This window comes from Clarias gariepinus, chromosome 22 (genome assembly GCF_024256425.1).
Source record: "Clarias gariepinus isolate MV-2021 ecotype Netherlands chromosome 22, CGAR_prim_01v2, whole genome shotgun sequence".
In the NCBI taxonomy this organism is placed as follows: domain Eukaryota; kingdom Metazoa; phylum Chordata; class Actinopteri; order Siluriformes; family Clariidae; genus Clarias; species Clarias gariepinus.
Window position 1 is genome coordinate 25,697,473 of NC_071121.1, and position 17,830 is coordinate 25,715,302.

General features: G+C 41.2%; 1 protein-coding gene across 1 annotated transcript; it reads left to right on the top strand.

The window, feature by feature from the left end:
• The first annotated feature begins 6,997 nt into the window (after positions 1-6,997).
• On the top strand, positions 6,998-14,897 carry LOC128510138 (protein-glutamine gamma-glutamyltransferase K-like). The gene is made up of 14 exons (XM_053482179.1): positions 6,998-7,050; positions 7,824-7,876; positions 7,969-8,175; positions 8,541-8,792; positions 8,901-9,019; positions 9,185-9,292; positions 9,778-9,955; positions 10,134-10,272; positions 10,756-10,948; positions 12,566-12,719; positions 12,807-13,091; positions 13,289-13,449; positions 13,910-14,046; positions 14,753-14,897. The coding sequence occupies exons 1-14, from the start codon at positions 7,016-7,018 to the stop codon at positions 14,895-14,897; spliced, it is 2,166 nt and encodes a 721-aa protein (XP_053338154.1). The 5' UTR covers positions 6,998-7,015.
• The last annotated feature ends 2,933 nt before the right edge of the window (positions 14,898-17,830 follow it).

Consider the following 17,830-nt stretch of genomic DNA (forward strand, 5'->3'; position numbering starts at 1 on the left):
GGGGGACTCATGGATGTAGAGTATTATGGTGAACTGGTATGTTTAGATGCTGTCTTCCTCACTCTCATTGATCCCTCAGGTTTGTTGACGGTGAGGTGATTGTTTGCTTTACATCTCAGGGAGCCCTCATGTCTGTGTTTCTCTCTGGCTCTCCCCTTTTAGTTATGCTGTTATAGTTAGTCCTGCCGGAGTCTCTGCTTGCACTCTACACTAAATATACATTCACATTATGCATTATGTGACTGCGACCATACCTAAATGTTATCTTTCCTCTTCTGCTCTCCCCTCTTCTGTTCTCTCTCCACCCCTCTCTCTTTCCTATCTCCCCCTCTTTCTTTTTTCTCTCTCTGTCGAGCTACACATGCTGTTCCTGAGCTGCCAGTGTCCAGACTCCCTCTGCCCTCCGGACCTGCCTGACCCATCCTGGTGCCCCGCTTCTGGTTGGAGATCTCGTCTTTCTGTTTCACCCAAATGAGTATGGGTTCCCTGTTGAGTCTGGTTCCTCTCAAGGTTTCTTCCTATTACCATCTCAGGGAGTTTTTCCTTGCCACTGTCGCCGCGGCTTGCTCACCAGGGATGATCTTCTCATCTTGATTCATACAAACTAACATTCCATACAGACTTAAATAATTCTTTTGGTTGTGTAAAGCTGTTTTGCAACAATGACAATTGTTAAAAGCGCTATACAAATAAAATTGAATTGAATTGAATTCAATAGAAACGTTGAACATTACACACTCATAGTACACTTATGAGCTTCCCTATGTTCGAACGTGGTATTTTTTATAGACAAGCCATGACTAGCACAAAACAAAGTCCAACCCCTATTCACGTGTATGGATCCAGAGCTGAGGCTATGTGTCGAGGTAAGCCCCACCAGATCAAACAGATAACGCTCCACCTCCCGCAGAAGCTCCGGCTGCTTCCCCCACGGAAAAGTAACATTCCACGTCCCCAGAGCCAGCTTTTGCCGCCTGGGTCTGGTCTGTCGAGGCCCTCGGCCTTCACTGCTACCCAAATAACAGCGCACCCAACCATATCGGTTTCTCTCGCAGGTGACCCGGCCACCAGGCGCTCTCTGATGGGCTCTCTGTCTCTCTGTCCAGGCCTTGCTCCAGACATGGGCCTCGGGCTTTCTCCAGAAAGGGTCACTTTACTCTCTACTCTTTTTTCATGTTTTTTTTTTTAAACCATACTTAGTCTGGCCTCTCGCCTGATACCACTTTGCTTTGGGAAACCCTACCAGGAGCACATAGTTCCAGACAACACAGCGCCCAGGATAATGAGAGTACGCAAACCTCTCCATTGTGATAAGGTGATGGTTCCCGGAGAGGATAACAGAACAGAATGACCAAAAAGGACCTTGAGATTTTTATATTATACCTTGATGCATCTCTTCAGGTTTGTGGTATTTTGCCCAGCAATTGTGCCCACACTGTTTCCCCCCACATGCACACGTGCACAAACATTTACACACGTGTAAATGCCTAGACTTTAATGTGTTTGAGCACATATTAAAGTCTAGACAATATAAACATGCTATCATGTAATTCTGAGGAAAAAAGTACTCCACCGATCGGCTTTGCATTGCGCAATTTGTTTCGTTGCGACCTGTTTGTTTCGGTGCTGCTTTTCATATCTGATCCTCCTCATGACCTACCAAAACTTGTGGATTTACCGAAAGACTTTGGTGAAATATCTGGCTACAAGGTTAATCTGCAAAAAAGTGAAATGATGCCAATTAAAAATAATATAGCACAGTTTCCTTATTCAAACCCCTTTAAGATTAGTCCAAGAAAAATCTAATATTTAGGAGTTTGGGTAACACATAACCATGCAGATCTGTACAAGGCGAATTATCAGGTTCGGGAGAATAAACACAATTAAAATGAATCTGTTTCCAAAATTATTTTACCTATTTCAGTATCTTTTAATCTTTTTAACAAAATCTTTTTTCAATAACTTAAGTCAGATTTCTACTATATCTGGAATAAAAAACAACTATGTATTAAACAAAGTATACTACAGAGGCCCCGTGAATCAGGAGGAATGGCACTTCCAAACTTTCTTTATTATTACTAAGCTGCTAATGAACGGGCAATGTTATTCTGGACACAGTATGCAGTCAACCCTGCTGTCTGGGTAGCTATAGAGGAAGCATCCATGGGATCAATATCTCTCTCATCATTATTATGTGCTAAATTGCCACAAAAACAACCCACATCTTCTCTTACCTCAAACCCACTAGTTATTCACTCAGTTAAAATTTGGAATCAGTTTCGGCATGATTTAAAGCTTACTAATCTATCCTTGATAGCACCATTAAATGGACACTATGTGGAAAACGGTTTTCATCACTCCCACCGGACATTATGAGAGCCTGGTCATTCCATTTGGACTCTGTAACGCACCCTAGGCCTTCCAGCAGTTCATCAACGACGTCCTGATATACATGCTAGGCCGATGGGTGTTCGTCTACCTAGATGACATTCTGATCTACTCCCACACCACCGAAGAGCATATTCAACACGCCCGGGCTATCCTAAAGAGATTGCTCGCTCATCAACTGTACTGCAAGCTAGAGAAATGTGCCTTTCACAAGCACTCCACCAAAACTGGGTTTTGTTATCTTGGCCGAGGGTGTGGCCATAGACGTGCAGAAACTAGAAGTTGTGTGTCACTGGCCCCTACCCAGGACTCTCAAGCAGCTTCAACCCAGGGTGGCCATTATTTTTTGAACCTGTTGTCCATCTGTTGTACCGCCCGGGGTCCAAAAACACCAAGGCCGATGCGCTATTCCGAAAACACGAGGAAAACGTCCCCCGTGCGGACCCTGCGGATGACTCTACATGCCCCAGCATCTGAGGTCGGAGGTCCTTCAGTGGGGCCGCTCCTCGCCCATCGTGGGACACCCCGGAACCTGACGAACTCTACTGTTTGTAAAATGCGCGTTCTGGTGGCCCGCCATGAAGAGAGACATCGAGGAATTCATCCAGGCATGCCCGGTGTGCGCCAGGGCCAAGGATGTAAACCAGCCCACCCCCGGAGAGCTTCAACCAGTGCCTCGACGGCCCTGGACGAACATTGCCCTGGATTTTATCACAGGCCTGCCGGTGTCCGAAGGAAATAACACTATACTAACCATCGTCGACCGGTTCTCCAAAGCAGTACACCTGGTGGCCCTCGCCGGACTCCCATCAGCAAAAAACACAGCCGAGCCGATATTGGAACACGTACAGTAGTTCGCTTGCATGGGTTCCCAAAGGACATTGTCTCGGACAGAGGGCCCCAGTTCACCACCCGGTTTTGGAAGGCCTTCTGCCGTCTGATCAATTCCACCAGTAGTCTGTCATTTGGTTACCACCCCCAGACTAATGGTCAGATGGAACGGACCAATCAAGAACTGGAGCGCTACCTAAGGTGTTTTGTTTCGGATTGCCAGCGCTCCTGGGCCCGCTACCTCCAGAGGTGTCAAGTAACGAAGTACAAATACTTTGTTACCCTACTTAAGTAGAAATTTTGGGTTTCTATACTTTACTTTAGTAATTATTTTTCAGCCGACTTTTTACCTCCACTCCTTACATTTTCACACAACTATCTGTACTTTCTACTCCTTACATTTTAAGGAGTACCGTCTGGAGCCGGTCCTGGACAGGGGGGTACTGTCATGCACACTCGGTCCGCGACCGGCACGAGGACCTGGAAGTAATGCGGTCTTGAACCAGGAAGCATAAAAGGAGACAAGATGGCGCCGTACGTCGCTCAATCATTGAGTTTGCCCATGCCGCTTCGGATCCGTTCGCCGATTCTTGAGTACTCACTTTCTTGGGTTTGCTTTCCGATCGAGTGTGTGTTTATAGGATGCGGGTTAGATTGTGTCTATCTCTTGCTCCCCTTTTGTGAGAGTCCTTAAATTAAATCAAGTGATTATCCTGCCTACTCATGTTACTTCGCATTGGGTTTACCATTCACGCTACAAAGGGGTAACCGCTAAGGCTACATCTTCTAGTCAACTTAGGTTAGTTCGTGACACAATCATTCACCTACACCACTTGCACATTACAGGAAACCGGCTTGGAGTCATCGCCACGTCCCCCATACAGTCCCGACCTCACTCCAAGCTATTTCCACATGTTTGGGCCATTAAAGGAGTGTTTCAGATGTCTTGGCTCTGGTGTACTAAAAAAACTTTCCACCTTGACGGTGTCCAAGCTCTAGTTACACTACGTTCTGTTATTCTGCAGTCCCAGTTTGACATGATACTTTTGTATTTTGTATACAAAAATACATTTCTTGCTGAATGATAATCCTGCAGTTGGCCGTGTGTGAGCATGCGTGTTGTGTGTTACAGGAGCGAGCTGTTCGTAGAGAAGACGTCAGGTCTTCAGTCTGAGCTTCAGTCCTGTACTCAGCTCCTGGAACTTGAGCCTCAGAATAAATGTGAGTCAAGTACGCCAAGGTGCAGGTCGTCAGCCTGTCGGATAAGGTCAGTGTCGCGGCGCCAACAGGGTTCTGACTCGACTTTAAAAAGAAGAAATTCTCTGTGAATAAATTCCTCAGTGCATACTGCATTGCGAGTTCACATTTCTGTCTCTCTTTCTCACACACTGAAAAACCTGAGCACGCTTTGCCACCTGGACCAGCTCCTACTGGTCACGCATATCAACCTGTGCTCCAATCAGCTCGTGAAGCTGCCACCGCAGTTCGCCATGTTGCACTGCCTCGAGGTAAAATTCGGACTAAAGTAATTTTCATGACTGGCTTTGTTTTTTATTTATTTATTTATTTATTTATTTGACTGTTCCTTAGGTTCTGGAGGTGGACAATAACGCTATAGAGAATCTGGAAGGTCTGTACCATCTGCTCATTCTGGAAGAGGTGTCTTTGAAAAACAATAGTATCCTTTTATGACAAACCGTTGATGAAGGTTATTTGTAATTCGCGACAGCCTGACATGGGAAAGTGTCTCTGTATCAAAGGGCGGGGCTAGTCAACACACTCACATACACATACAGATACAATCTGTTTGTTTTAACTGATTGCTTCTTAGTAAGTTCTTAGTTAAAAGAAAGGTGTAAGTATGAGATTATTTTGGACAGATATGTAAAAACTAATGATAAGCTGTTTTATTTTTTCATCGGAGATAAAGTTTTTCATAACTCAGAACTTAGGTGACACAGTTTAAATACTACACACCACACTGGGTATGTAATGCAACGCCATGCAGAAACATAGTAAAGTAGAAAATACAGATATTTGCTGTACTTTTATTTGCTGTATTCACACTATCACCTGCTGCTTCAGGTTCACCTTTAAGGCTTGAGCCTTTTTAGCCTTTTCACCCAAGCAGGAGACGAATCCATTTGTTTTATCGGTTCATATTAGTCTCCTACAGAGGTGGAAGGTAGCAAATAGTGTTAATTTTGTCATCTATTTTTAATTTTAGTCTTAAATGTCCCAGTTAGTTTTTATATTTACCCCCTGATTTAATATAAAGAAAATATATGCACTTTACTCACGCACACACATGGAACACTTGTATATACATATATTAAACAGTCACACATACATATAGTTTAGTTTATATATATATATATATATATATATATATATATATATATAAGACTAAACTAAGCCATCAATTGTTAGATTTTACATTTCAGACAGGAACTGCTTCTACTTTTGTGCAATAGGCTCTGACTTGCTTGCCAACTAGGAGAAAAATAAACACACATATGGACAATGGAGTGTCAAATATTCACTAATTTATTCACAAAAAAAAGTTTAAAACTAAAGTGTATAATATCGATTGGTTACCACCCTAAGGCGGATTATTTCATATTGTATACTGTAATGGTAACAGGCAGAAAATATAAACAAACATATCAAAGTCAGGTGGACACTTTAAGCTGATTTACTTTAGTTACTCAAGTAAGGGGGACACATTAAGATTGTTCAATTTAATTACTATTTAATAGTACTATTTTTATCACTAGGTATATACAAAAAAAATCCAAAAAACAAACAAATTATAATTTACATTTATTAAAGTTAGTGGCCACAAAAGTGTGTAACTTTAAAACTTAACACTAGGGGGTTAAGATCTCCTCCCATGTAGCGAAGATATATATAAAGAAGTGGCAGTGAGAGAGTAAACGAAAGCAATTGATGAAAGGGACACTGGGCCAACATACTCTGAAATACTGTCTGACCTGAAGAATAGAGTCCGGTAAGAGATCACTTATGAACTGATGATTAAAATAATATTATCAGGTGAAATTCAGGTATATAATTTTTATTATATAGTTATAGTTTTTAGATTGTGTTTATTCAAGTTTAAATTTTATTTGTCTCATACACACCCACACACAGTATGATATGCAGTGAAATGCTCATATGACTGTTTGTGACCTTAAAAAGGAAAGATGTAAGAAGAGTAAGAAGAGGCAAATTTGGACTATAAAAAGAATGTATGATATATAATATCTAGAAATACAGTTACAATAAAATAAAATTTTTAATATAAATATATAAACTTTATAATGTAAAAAGTTTAAAATGTATGAATGTATACATTATATGAAGAGAATTTATTTTTAATACAGTTTTTTTTTTCTTGAGTAATTTAAACGAGTTGGGTTTTCATCACAGTGACAATAAAAATGGACTATAATAACAAAGAAAAAGCTGCAGTTGTACCAAATGAAACAGATGCTCTTAATAAACAAAAAGTGTTACGCAGGAGAAAAAATAAGGTTTTTTTTTTATTTTTTTTTGAGTCAGGTTTTTCTCAAGGTTTCTTCCTCATGCCATCTCAGGGAGATTTCTTTCACCATAGATTTTCTTTACCACTTTGAATAGCTATTATAGAGTCTTGTATTGTATTGTATTTTTATTTTAGGTTCTTATTGATAATCCCATGGGAAATTTACTTTGGCCTTACAACCTGAACACTAGAATAATTCATTTTTTTATTTCCCTTAGTATTTATTCAGAAACCACCAGCGTTAATCCCATGACTGGGTACACTTCTATCCCGCTTTCACGTAGGTAAGAATCTTAATGCTCAATGCTTATTTATAATGGTCAGAACTGTGGCAGAAAGTGTAATTTGAGAATTCAGCAGTGTAGTAGTAGGAGGTTTCTTAGCTTGTTCTTGAAAACACTGTGTTGGAGGGTTCTACAAAGAACTCATCAGTTCCCACTAAGCCATTTTTGTAAGTAAGGTTTTTTTTTTATATGTGGCTCAAAAAGAAGAATCACATTTTATATGTTTAAACATGTTTTAATATGAATTTGGTTAAGCATCAATGTTTATGTTGCATTTCTGGTGCGTAGGCCATCCTGCTTTACGTCTAACCTTGTACAACGATCTTCACATTTTATTTATAAAACAGGAAGGTGCTTCTTTGGGTGTGATTGGCGAATTTTTCTCAAGGATTTTATCTCTAGTCAGCAGCATTATTTGATCACCTGTAATGTCTTAAATAATAAACTAATTAATTATATAAATGTGCAGTCAAATTCCTGTTTTGAATCTAAAAGTACAGGGTGGGCCATTTATATGGATACACCTTAATAAAATGGGAACGGTTGGTGATATTAACTTCCTGTTTGTGGCACATTAGTATATGTGAGGGGGAAAACTTTTCAAGATGGGTGGTGATCATGGTGGCCATTTTGAAGCCTATTTTCAATAGGAAGAGGGTCATGTGACACATCAAACTTATTGGGAATTTCACAAAGTTTCACAAGAATTTCATAAATGGCCCACCCTGTACACGTTTTATTCTAACCCACATCATTTACTTTGCCTGCCTTAGGATGTTCCTGGACACCAGGGGCAATGCATTCGGCTACCCTCCTGGGAGTAAGAGTAAGCTGCTAAAAACTCAGAAATGATTTGTTTGGTTGATTCACTATTATTTAAAGCAATTGAATAACTCACTCTTTTTATCCCACTTTCAGTCCCTGCCCCATCAGTTGGTCACTTATCAGTGGATTCCATAGACCTCCTCAAGTCCAAAACTGGCCAAAACCGCCGGGAGCATCACACGGACCGTTACCAAAGCGATAACTTTATCATCCGTCGAGGGCAGGGCTTTCAAATTAGGTTAGAGTTCTCACGGGTCTTTGACCCCAAAGCTGACAAACTACACCTTCAACTCTATCTAGGTAAGATATATTAGTCAACAATCATGGCTATTTTGAAGTATCCCTTTATATGTTTAGGTTTACGGGTAGTGGTGGCTCAGGCACATAAGGCTGTAGGTTATTGGTCAGAGGGTTTGAGCCCCACCACCACCACTGTGTTGCCATTATGCCCATGATGCCATTATGTCTGATTTTAATGCAGAAATAATATTGTGCACTCATGATTTTGTTAAGAAATAGTTCCACTGGCCATACAAGTGACTCTTTGGAAAGTAAGCGCAGTGGCTTCCTGAGTCAGCATGACAATATTGTCTAATACATACAATATTACACACTATGTTTTATACACTTTGATGATTACCATAATTTCTGTCTGTGTTTTACAGGCCCTAAGCCATCAATATCAAAAGGCACCTTAGTGACTGTTTCTCTGGTTGAGAAGTTGCAGAACAATTGCTGGGAGGCCAAGATTATTAACCAAAAGGACCAAGGTATAACTCTTTGGGTCAACACCCCACCGACTGCTCCCATCGGTCGCTATGGGCTTAGTGTGATAACATGGACCCCACAAGCGAGCACCACTTTCAGTTGGAAGTCTGAAAATGATATCTACTTGCTGTTTAACCCATGGTGTAAAGGTAAGTGTGAAGGACAAATGTATAATGCGACCAGGAAAATTGTGAATTTGGTCTGAATGCCACAATTCCAGTGCCGCAACACTATTTCTTCCTGCCTGTCCATTTCAGATGACACAGTGTTTCTGGATAATAAAGAGCAGAGGATGGAGTATGTCCTGAATGAATATGGAACACTTTATTGTGGAACAAAGTATCAGATTGGTTCCAGGCCTTGGATCTTTGGACAGGTCTATGAACCTTACTAGGTTTTAGCAAGCTACTTTACCTTCTTAAGAAGTGTTTATGTACAAAGTTCTTGTTTTTGAGATGTCCTATTCTGGCGGAAAAAATTTATTTAAGTATATTCAAAGAGCTCTCAATCTGTCTCAATTGGACTATTATCCTATGTGCAGTTTGCTGATGGGGTTCTCGCAGCATGTCTGTTTATATTGGAGAAGAGTCAAACACTTGCTTCAGGTTGGGGAGATCCTGTCACTATTAGCAGACTTGTGTCTGCCATGGTAAGAGCCTTTTACAGCCACAAAAGTAAAACAGACAAATTTACATTTACATTTAGGCATTTGGCAGACGCTCTTATCCAGAGCGACTTACAAAAAGTGCTTTAAAGTTTACATCATTGGATACATACTTACACTGGGTTAACTAGGTTAATAACTAAGTGCCATTAGTCCAACACAACTGGAAAGAGGTTTTTTTTTTTTGGAGGGGGGGGGGGCGTTAATTCAAGTACTGGAGAAACAGATGTGTCTTGAGCTAAAAATTATGGCACCATTTTATGTCAAACGAGAGCGAGTGCTGTTGTGTTGGGATTCAACCTTATGTTAGAAACAAAATTTGGAATTTAGGCCATTAAAAAATTATCTTGTGGTCTGTTAACACCACTAGTTGCTGTATAAGAAATATTATTTACTATTGCATACACACTAATATTTTCTAAATTATATTAGAAAAAACTTTTTTAAACCAGTGCCTCTGTTGGTGCCAGGTCAATGCTCCTGATGATCAAGGTGTGTTGGTGGGGAATTGGTCAACAGTCTACGAGAATGGGACTGCTCCAACGCTGTGGCATGGCAGTGTGGAAATTCTCAGGCAGTACCACACAAGCGGAGGAAACCCTGTTAAATATGGCCAGTGCTGGGTCTTTTCAGGAGTCACAACCACAAGTGAGATCTTGGTTTTTTTTTTTCTACTCTAATGCTACTAAAGTTGTTCTGTAGCGTTAATTACTAAATCCATTTTGTAGCTTTGTAGGAATTCTCACCTACCACCTCTTATTCTAATTTTTTGCCATTTTTATCACTCGCCTTCTCTTTGTCCATTCTCTCTGCATCCCTATCCCAGTTCTCAGGTGTTTGGGGATTCCCACTCGCAGTGTCACAAACTTCGACTCTGCCCACGACACAGACGTTTCCATGACAATCGATGTGTATGTTGATGAGAAGATGAGACCGATTGAGAACCTCAACACTGACTCAGTTTGGTACAAGCACACCATTCTCATGTCCTACATTTCACTGTTTTTATCTGCACATGTGTATTTCAACTTGAAAGCAAAAAGAAAGGAAGAAATCATATCTAAATAATCTTGACAGACATAAAGCAAGCTTTACAGACCTCCATGCACAACAAACACAAAGTTAAATCCCTTCATGCAGCTTTTTTGTTAAATATAGAAAGACATGCAGATTAGGCTAATTGGCATTTTTAAATTGCTCGTTGTGTGTGAGTGAGGGTGTGCTTGTTTGGCCTGCAATGGATTGGTACCCTGTCCAAGGTGTACCCTGCCACGTGCTCTGAGGTTTTTAGGATAGACTCCAGGCCTCCCACACTCCTTTATAGGATAATCAGTGTGGAGTGAGTGAGTGAGTGAGTGAGTGAGTGAGTGAGTGCGTCTAAGAATGAACATAAAAGCCTGGCCAGTATGGGACCAGCGGTTTGTTTATCTCCAAATCTCTATGTGCAGGAACTTTCATTTGTGGAACGAATGCTGGATGGCACGGCCTGACTTACCAGTTGGCATGGGCGGTTGGCAGGTGGTGGATGCAACCCCTCAAGAGACGAGTCAGGGTATGTTCCGCTGTGGCCCTACACCTGTGGCGGCTGTCCTTGATGGATTGGTTTATACCAAATTCGATACTCACTTTGTCTTTCCCGAGGTAAGGGCATGTTTTTAATATTTTACTTTTACATAGATTTTTATCAAGCTTGAAAAAAAAATACCAAGAACCATTTACTTAATATGTATTAAAAAGGAGTGGTCAGTGGTACAGACTTAAAATTATTCATAATTATTGTCCTAATGTCTAAAACATACCACACACTGAAAGTGCCTTGGAAATCTTTTAGAAAAAAATATTTCAACATGAGTAACCTCCACTCGCCTTCACACACACACACACACACACACACACACACACACACACACACACACACACAGCACTGATTGAACTAAATGCTTAACATGAGTGGTGATAATAGACAGTTACACATGTTGGCTACTGTTGGGATGTTTAACTATATGTATCACTTCATATCCCAGGTTTTCTAATAAACGTTAATTACACTAGCTCTGGTCTACACTACTACACTAGGTCTGTCACCAAAGCACATTCAGCAACATAGCACCTCTTTTCACATTATGTCGTCTTAAACAAAATTGCTTAATAATAGTCATTCTAACACCTTTTCTAGGTGAGCAATAAAGATACAGTGGATCGTGAGTAACTTGTTGTGCGAGTTTTGCAAGACTAGCAAAATATTTCAATAAATTTGAACAATAAATGAGAAATATCATACGAGACATACGAGCCAATGGTTCTTCTCTCTCGCGCACTATGGAATTATTGGTAATCGTCTCGCATGCTCGGTCTAAGTGCGCGTGCATCACTCATAAATTCAACATCCGCGCGTGTAATGTTTATTATAACATTGTTACTCTGCGTGTGCACGCGTAAAGCAAAAGCAAGGGTCATTACAAAGGTTACTTGTTAAAGAAGTTTCCCGACAGAGCATTGTTTCTGTTAGTATGTGTGTGTGTGTGTGTGTGTGTGTGTGAGAAAGTCATCCTAAACAGTAGCCCCCACCCTTCTCTCGTATTTATGCTACTGTGTAAGACAAGAGTTCTAAATGTTAATAAATTTTTTTTACTTCATATTTTGTATTAATTATTTTATATATTGATATTTTTGGGTCATAGAACAAATCATCAGAGTTTCTTTCTTATGTGGGTAATTTACTTTGCTATACGAGTGTTTTATTATACAAGCATGCTTCTAAAATGAATTATGCCGCAATCTAAGTTTGTAACTGTATTGAACTTGTAATGCTGGGCTAAATCCATGATCCCTCCCTACCTTTTAGTCTAGGGCACTACTTGATGTGTGGGACATAGGATTGTACAAAAGCACACTAGCTTTTAAAGCTGTTTGGGATTTAATCCCAGAATCCAAAAGTTAATGCAGTTGATTTCTGAAGCAGAATTCCACCACCCACACAGTTTGTTCTTCTCAACTGTTGGCTACATATTATCAGAAAGGATTCAAAATTTCATTGACAGTTGCTAACTGTCAGTCGGCAGCTCCACCAGTTGTGAATAGTTAGTTCTGCCAGTTTGAGAAGAATATGTGTTGGCATAGAACAATAACTGGTTAAATAAGGAAACAGATAATAATCTGTTGATAATAAATAGTGTTTACTCAAGGTCATGCTGTTGTGCTGTATATCATCACAACCCACACATCAAAATGACTGCATTTAATGCGTTTGTACTGTAGGTGAACAGTGACAGGATCTACTGGCAAAAACAACCTGGAGGCAACTTCAGTCAGATAGGCATCGATAAAAATGTAGTGGGACACTGCATTAGCACCAAGGCAGTTGGCTGTGACAAAAGAGAGGACATCACACACCTCTACAAATACCCAAAAGGTGAAAACACTCAACGCATAATGTTTCCATCTGTGGGTTAATTTTGAGGTTAACTTTTTTTTCTCATCTTCTGTTTTTTATGATTAGGGTCTGAAAGAGTGCGAATCGCCCTTGAAACCGCTTCCAAATATGGGTCTAAGCCTAACGTCTACTCCTCTGCTCTGATCAATGATGTCACATTAAAGGTTGCCATTAAGGGGGAGGAGCCTTTCATAGGTCAAGATGCTTGTCTGGCCTTAACTGTAAAGAACAAAAGCTATGAGAATCGCAGTGGCAGCTTGTTCTGCCATGTGGCAGTAATGAACTACACTGGAGTAATAAAGGGCAAGGTGAAGGAGGAGGAAATAGTGGTGAAGCTCAAACCTACCGAAGGTGGGTAACTATTAAGGTCTGCTTGCTTTCCACTTTGCTTCTGTCTTAGTTACAGAAGCTGGCATGTTTAAATCTCAGCACTGCCACAACAGACCGATATGTTTTGTTCTTGGTCTGTAACTGTAATCTGTAACTATATCCTTTTTGAGCCAGTTCTCTCTCTCTCTCTCTCTCTCTCTCTCTTTATCCTTTTATAGTCAAGACACTAGATTGGACCATTCCATACGCCAAATACAAGGACCTGCTTGTGGACCATGCAGCAATGCTGCTCACCGTGACTGGACGAGTCCATGAGACTCAACAGGTTTTGGCAACTCGGTTCAACTTCCACCTGCGCTCGCCTAACATTACTATCACCGTAAGTCCTCAAGTAAATCCCATTTTGTGTTTCTTAATTACAGACTTTAGAAATTCTAAACAGCATTTTGTATATATTGCTTTAAGAAAAAAACAAGTTCACACAGTAAGGCATACTGTAGGAGTATCACTAAGTTATTTTAGCAACACTGTATAATAAGCCATAATCAGCAAAACTTATGTTTATCTTGTTAAACATCCAAGCAGTTGAGGGACTTCCTCAAGGGCCCAACAGTCCCTGGTTGTGGTAGGGTTTGAACTTGGGACCTTCTGATAAATAGTCTTAGGCCTTAACCAGTGAGGTCCCCTGCCTTGCATTGGTTCAAACCAAAGAAATATCTAACTTAATTTTGTTTCTTTCTTGTTTTCGAATGAAACACTATTTTACTTGTGTTTCAGAAGATTGGACTGACTTCCTGCGCATTTACAAGTGATGTTTTAATTGTGATTTTGCTTTACAGCCTATAGGAGATGCTATGCTGGGGAAAGAGATGGCAGCTAATATCAACTTTAAGAATCCACTGCCATGTGTCCTGAACAATGTCAAGTTCCACATAGAGGGCTTGGGCTTGCTGAAGGCAAAAGACTTTTGCTACGGGTAAGTACAGTAAAACCTTGGATTGCAAGAAACTTGTGTTTGACTGATGGCACTTAATTAGTAACTTCGTAACCCAGTGCAAGTATCTATCAAATGATTGAAACTTCAAAACACTTTTTTAAGTCACTCCGGATAAGAGCATCTGCCAAGTGACTAAATGTAAACTTGGTCTGCGAGCATTTTGCAAGGCGAGCAAAATGTTTAAATAAAATTTAACTTAATAAACGATCTTGAAATATGAGAACTGTAGTACTGTACTCTGATTCTCTGTCAGAAAGCAGTGACTCTGTCAGAAAGCAGTTTGCGCCCATGTGTGTGTGTGTGTGTGTGTGTGTGAAAGTCATCCTACACAGTAGCCCCCCTCCTTCCCTTCTCCTCTCTCTGGTCTCAATCACTACAGCTACTATTCTTTTTAAAGGTAAAGTGCAGGTTTCGGGTCATGGAATGAATCATCTGAGTTTACATTATTTCTTATGGGGAAAATTAATTTTATATAGAAGTGTTTTGATATACAAGCACGCTTATGGGGACAAATTATGCTCGCAATCCAAGATTTTACTTTATTTTTAATGGCCTGTTTCTTAACTTAAAATATATTGACAGCCTTCTGACTGTGCCAAATAAATTTAAATCTATTTAGTTCATATCCAAATGAAATTGCGACAATATTCCTTTGACTTTGATGCAATTTTTCCTTCCATTGCAGTGACGTGGCCAGTCTGGCAACCGTCACCCTGAACGTTAAGTTCACTCCCACCTTAGCTGGTCTACAGAAGCTTCTCGCCTCTCTGGACTGCCAGCAGCTTACACACGTTCATGGTGTGGCTGACATCCTCATCAAGAAGAAGTGAAAAGTTTAAAAAATGCAAACTTGAATGCGCAAAAAAAGAAAAGTAAAAAAAAAAAAAAAAATTGCTGATGTTATGCCTTGGGGGTATTAATGTGCTGGTGTGCTTTAACAAAATCCTTGAATTGTTGAGTCTATAGTTTCATACTTAGTTTCATAGGTTTCATGTTTTCATTTACATTTATAGCAATTGACAAACATCCTCATTTGAGCGACTTACCAAAATACTTTTTTTTTTTTTCCGTAAATATCTTTGGATGCAAATCTAATTGTTCCACATATGTGATTCCATGTGAAGAATTAAAAGGTACTTTTTTCTTCATACAGTCAATTTTATAGATTTTATTATTATAGAAATGTTCCATGCATTATTTTTTTCCAACATTTGCTTCTTTGCTTCTTTTCATTCATGCATATAATAATAATAATAATAATAATAATAATCACTAAACATGATGAAATTACTTGCTTTCCCTGAGCTCAGGTTCAGTAACAACCAACTGCTACACACTTAGTTTAAAGAAAATATAAAAAACTATAAATGTACATTTCTATGCATTGCATCAATCTTTTAAGAAATCGCTGCTGAATTTGACAAAAGCTCATGTCAAAGCTGGTGGGCGGTCTTTCAAGGTAGTTGGTGCACTGGGGAAGGATACTACTGTTTTCTTATCATTTGTATTCTTATATTGCACATTCTTATCATTTTTACTTACAGTTCAGTTCTGAGACATTTAGTGAATGTGTAATGCTTTGAAAAAGTGCTATAAATGTAATTACCACTTTAATTTAGATTAAAATCATTCCTTTGGCTGACACATTTGGTGCTTCACAGTACTCGTTATTGTCACGATCTGGGTGTATCGGCAGGTGTTGAACGCCGTGGGCGGAAGGAGCAGGCATAGAGGTAGAGGGGTGGTATAATCAAAAAAGAGTCTTTTTAATAATAATTAAACAAAATATAAATAAAGATACAAACAAAGAAACAAACAAACTTAAACGATACTTAACTTTGTGCTGACAGGGGCTCTCTGGTAAGACACAGACAGGGCAAGACACATAACACGCCCTGCGGCGAGACACATAACACGCCCTGCGGCGAGACACATAACACGCCCTGCGGCGAGACACATAACACGCCCTGCGGCGAGACACATAACACGCCCTGCGGCGAGACACATAACACGCCCTGCGGCGAGACACATAACACGCCCTGCGGCGAGACACATAACACGCCCTGCGGCGAGACACATAACACGCCCTGCGGCGAGACACATAACACGCCCTGCGGCGAGACACATAACACGCCCTGCGGCGAGACACATAACAGGGGGACAAACACAACAGGACATAAACGAGGTGTGGAGCTGAAACGAGACACTAGGGAGAACGGGAGACACTGGAGACACGGAAGACACTAGAGACACTAGAGACACTAGAGACACTAGAGACACAGGAGACACAGGAGACACAGGAGACACTAGAGACACTAGAGACACTAGAGACACTAGAGAGGACAGGAGACACTAGAGAGGACAGGAGACACTAGAGAGGACAGGAGACACGTAAAGACGAGACGAGAGACCAAGAGAGGGACAGGACAAGGGCTAAAGACATGGCAATCAGCTAGGCATGGCTTCTAGCTAAACATGGTTAAGCATTGCTTAACCATGGCAGTTAGCTACACATACACCTAGCTAAGCATGTCTTCAGCCCCAACATGCACTAAGCTATACTTACCTACTAGCTTAAACACACTAGGGAATAGGGGCACAGAAACACAGACAAAGACTACCCAGTGGCTAGGCGAGGCAGCCCTCCAAGGCTAAGCGAGGCAGCACTCACAAGCTAGTCGTTACTCCAAAGCCCGGAGGGACCGCACTCTAAACCTAGGCACACTGGGACGCTAGGGGGAGAGGAAACACAGACAAGGGATACCCAGTGGCTAGGCTAGGGGGCCCTCACAGGCTAGGCTAGGGGACCATCAAAGGCTAGGCTAGGGGACCATCATAGGCTAGGCTAGGGGACCAGCAAAGGCTAGGCTCAGGACACCAGCAAAGGCTAGGCTAGGGGACCAGCAAAGGCTAGGCTCAGGACACCAGCAAAGGCTAGGCTCAGGACACATCAAAGGCTAGGCTGAGGACACATCAAAGGCTAGGTTCAGGACACATCAAAGGCTAGGTTCAGGACACATCAAAGGCTAGGTTCAGGACACATCAAAGGCTAGGCTGAGGACACATCAAAGGCTAGGCTAGGGGACACCTAAAGGCTAGGCTCACTGGGCAACTCGGGGGAGAGGAAACACAGGATAGCTAGAGACACAAAGGGGTTATGGCTAGAAGCATGCTAGTTACTGTAACACCATATAGATCTTAGCTAAGCACGCTCCTAGCCACACACACACCTAACTACTTACCTGCTCTAGCTAACCACAAGAACACAGGAGGACAGGACTGAATCAGCTCCACTAACACAGACACACAAAACATACACAGAGACATTGCCGGTAAAAGAGCCCAAGTCAACACAACTAAAATCAAAACACAAACTAAACATATAACTAAACAGAACAAAAAGCCCACACATGTGACAGTGGTAATACCCAAAAAATGCTCGACCCAGTTTCCCAGTTTAAACAGCTATTTATAGATTAATTGATGGCTACCTCGGTTCAGGTGTGCACTGCATCACCTGACCGAGGTGCCTGCTGGGAAACTGAGTCGGCCAACAAAAACTACAAAATAAAAACAGTGACCTCTAGTGGAGGACCCTTACAGTACCCCCCCCCTTAAACCGCTCCTCCGGAGCGCTATTGGTGGTCCCAAGGCACTTCCCTGGTGTCCCTTCACCCGATGGGCTAGCTCCCGTAGTCAACTGTGTGGCGGAGGCAGCACCGGATCGCTGTTGTAGGCCGGGCGGAGGGGGCAGCACTGTATT

Excerpts from the sequence above, each read along its gene's own strand:
- LOC128510138 (XM_053482179.1), top strand. The coding sequence starts at position 7,016 with ATGACTGGGTACACTTCTATCCCGCTTTCACGTAG. Across the intron at positions 7,877-7,968 it reads CTACCCTCCTGGGAGTAAGA|TCCCTGCCCCATCAGTTGGT; the intron begins GTAAGCTGCTAA and ends TCCCACTTTCAG. Across the intron at positions 13,092-13,288 it reads GAAGCTCAAACCTACCGAAG|TCAAGACACTAGATTGGACC; the intron begins GTGGGTAACTAT and ends ATCCTTTTATAG.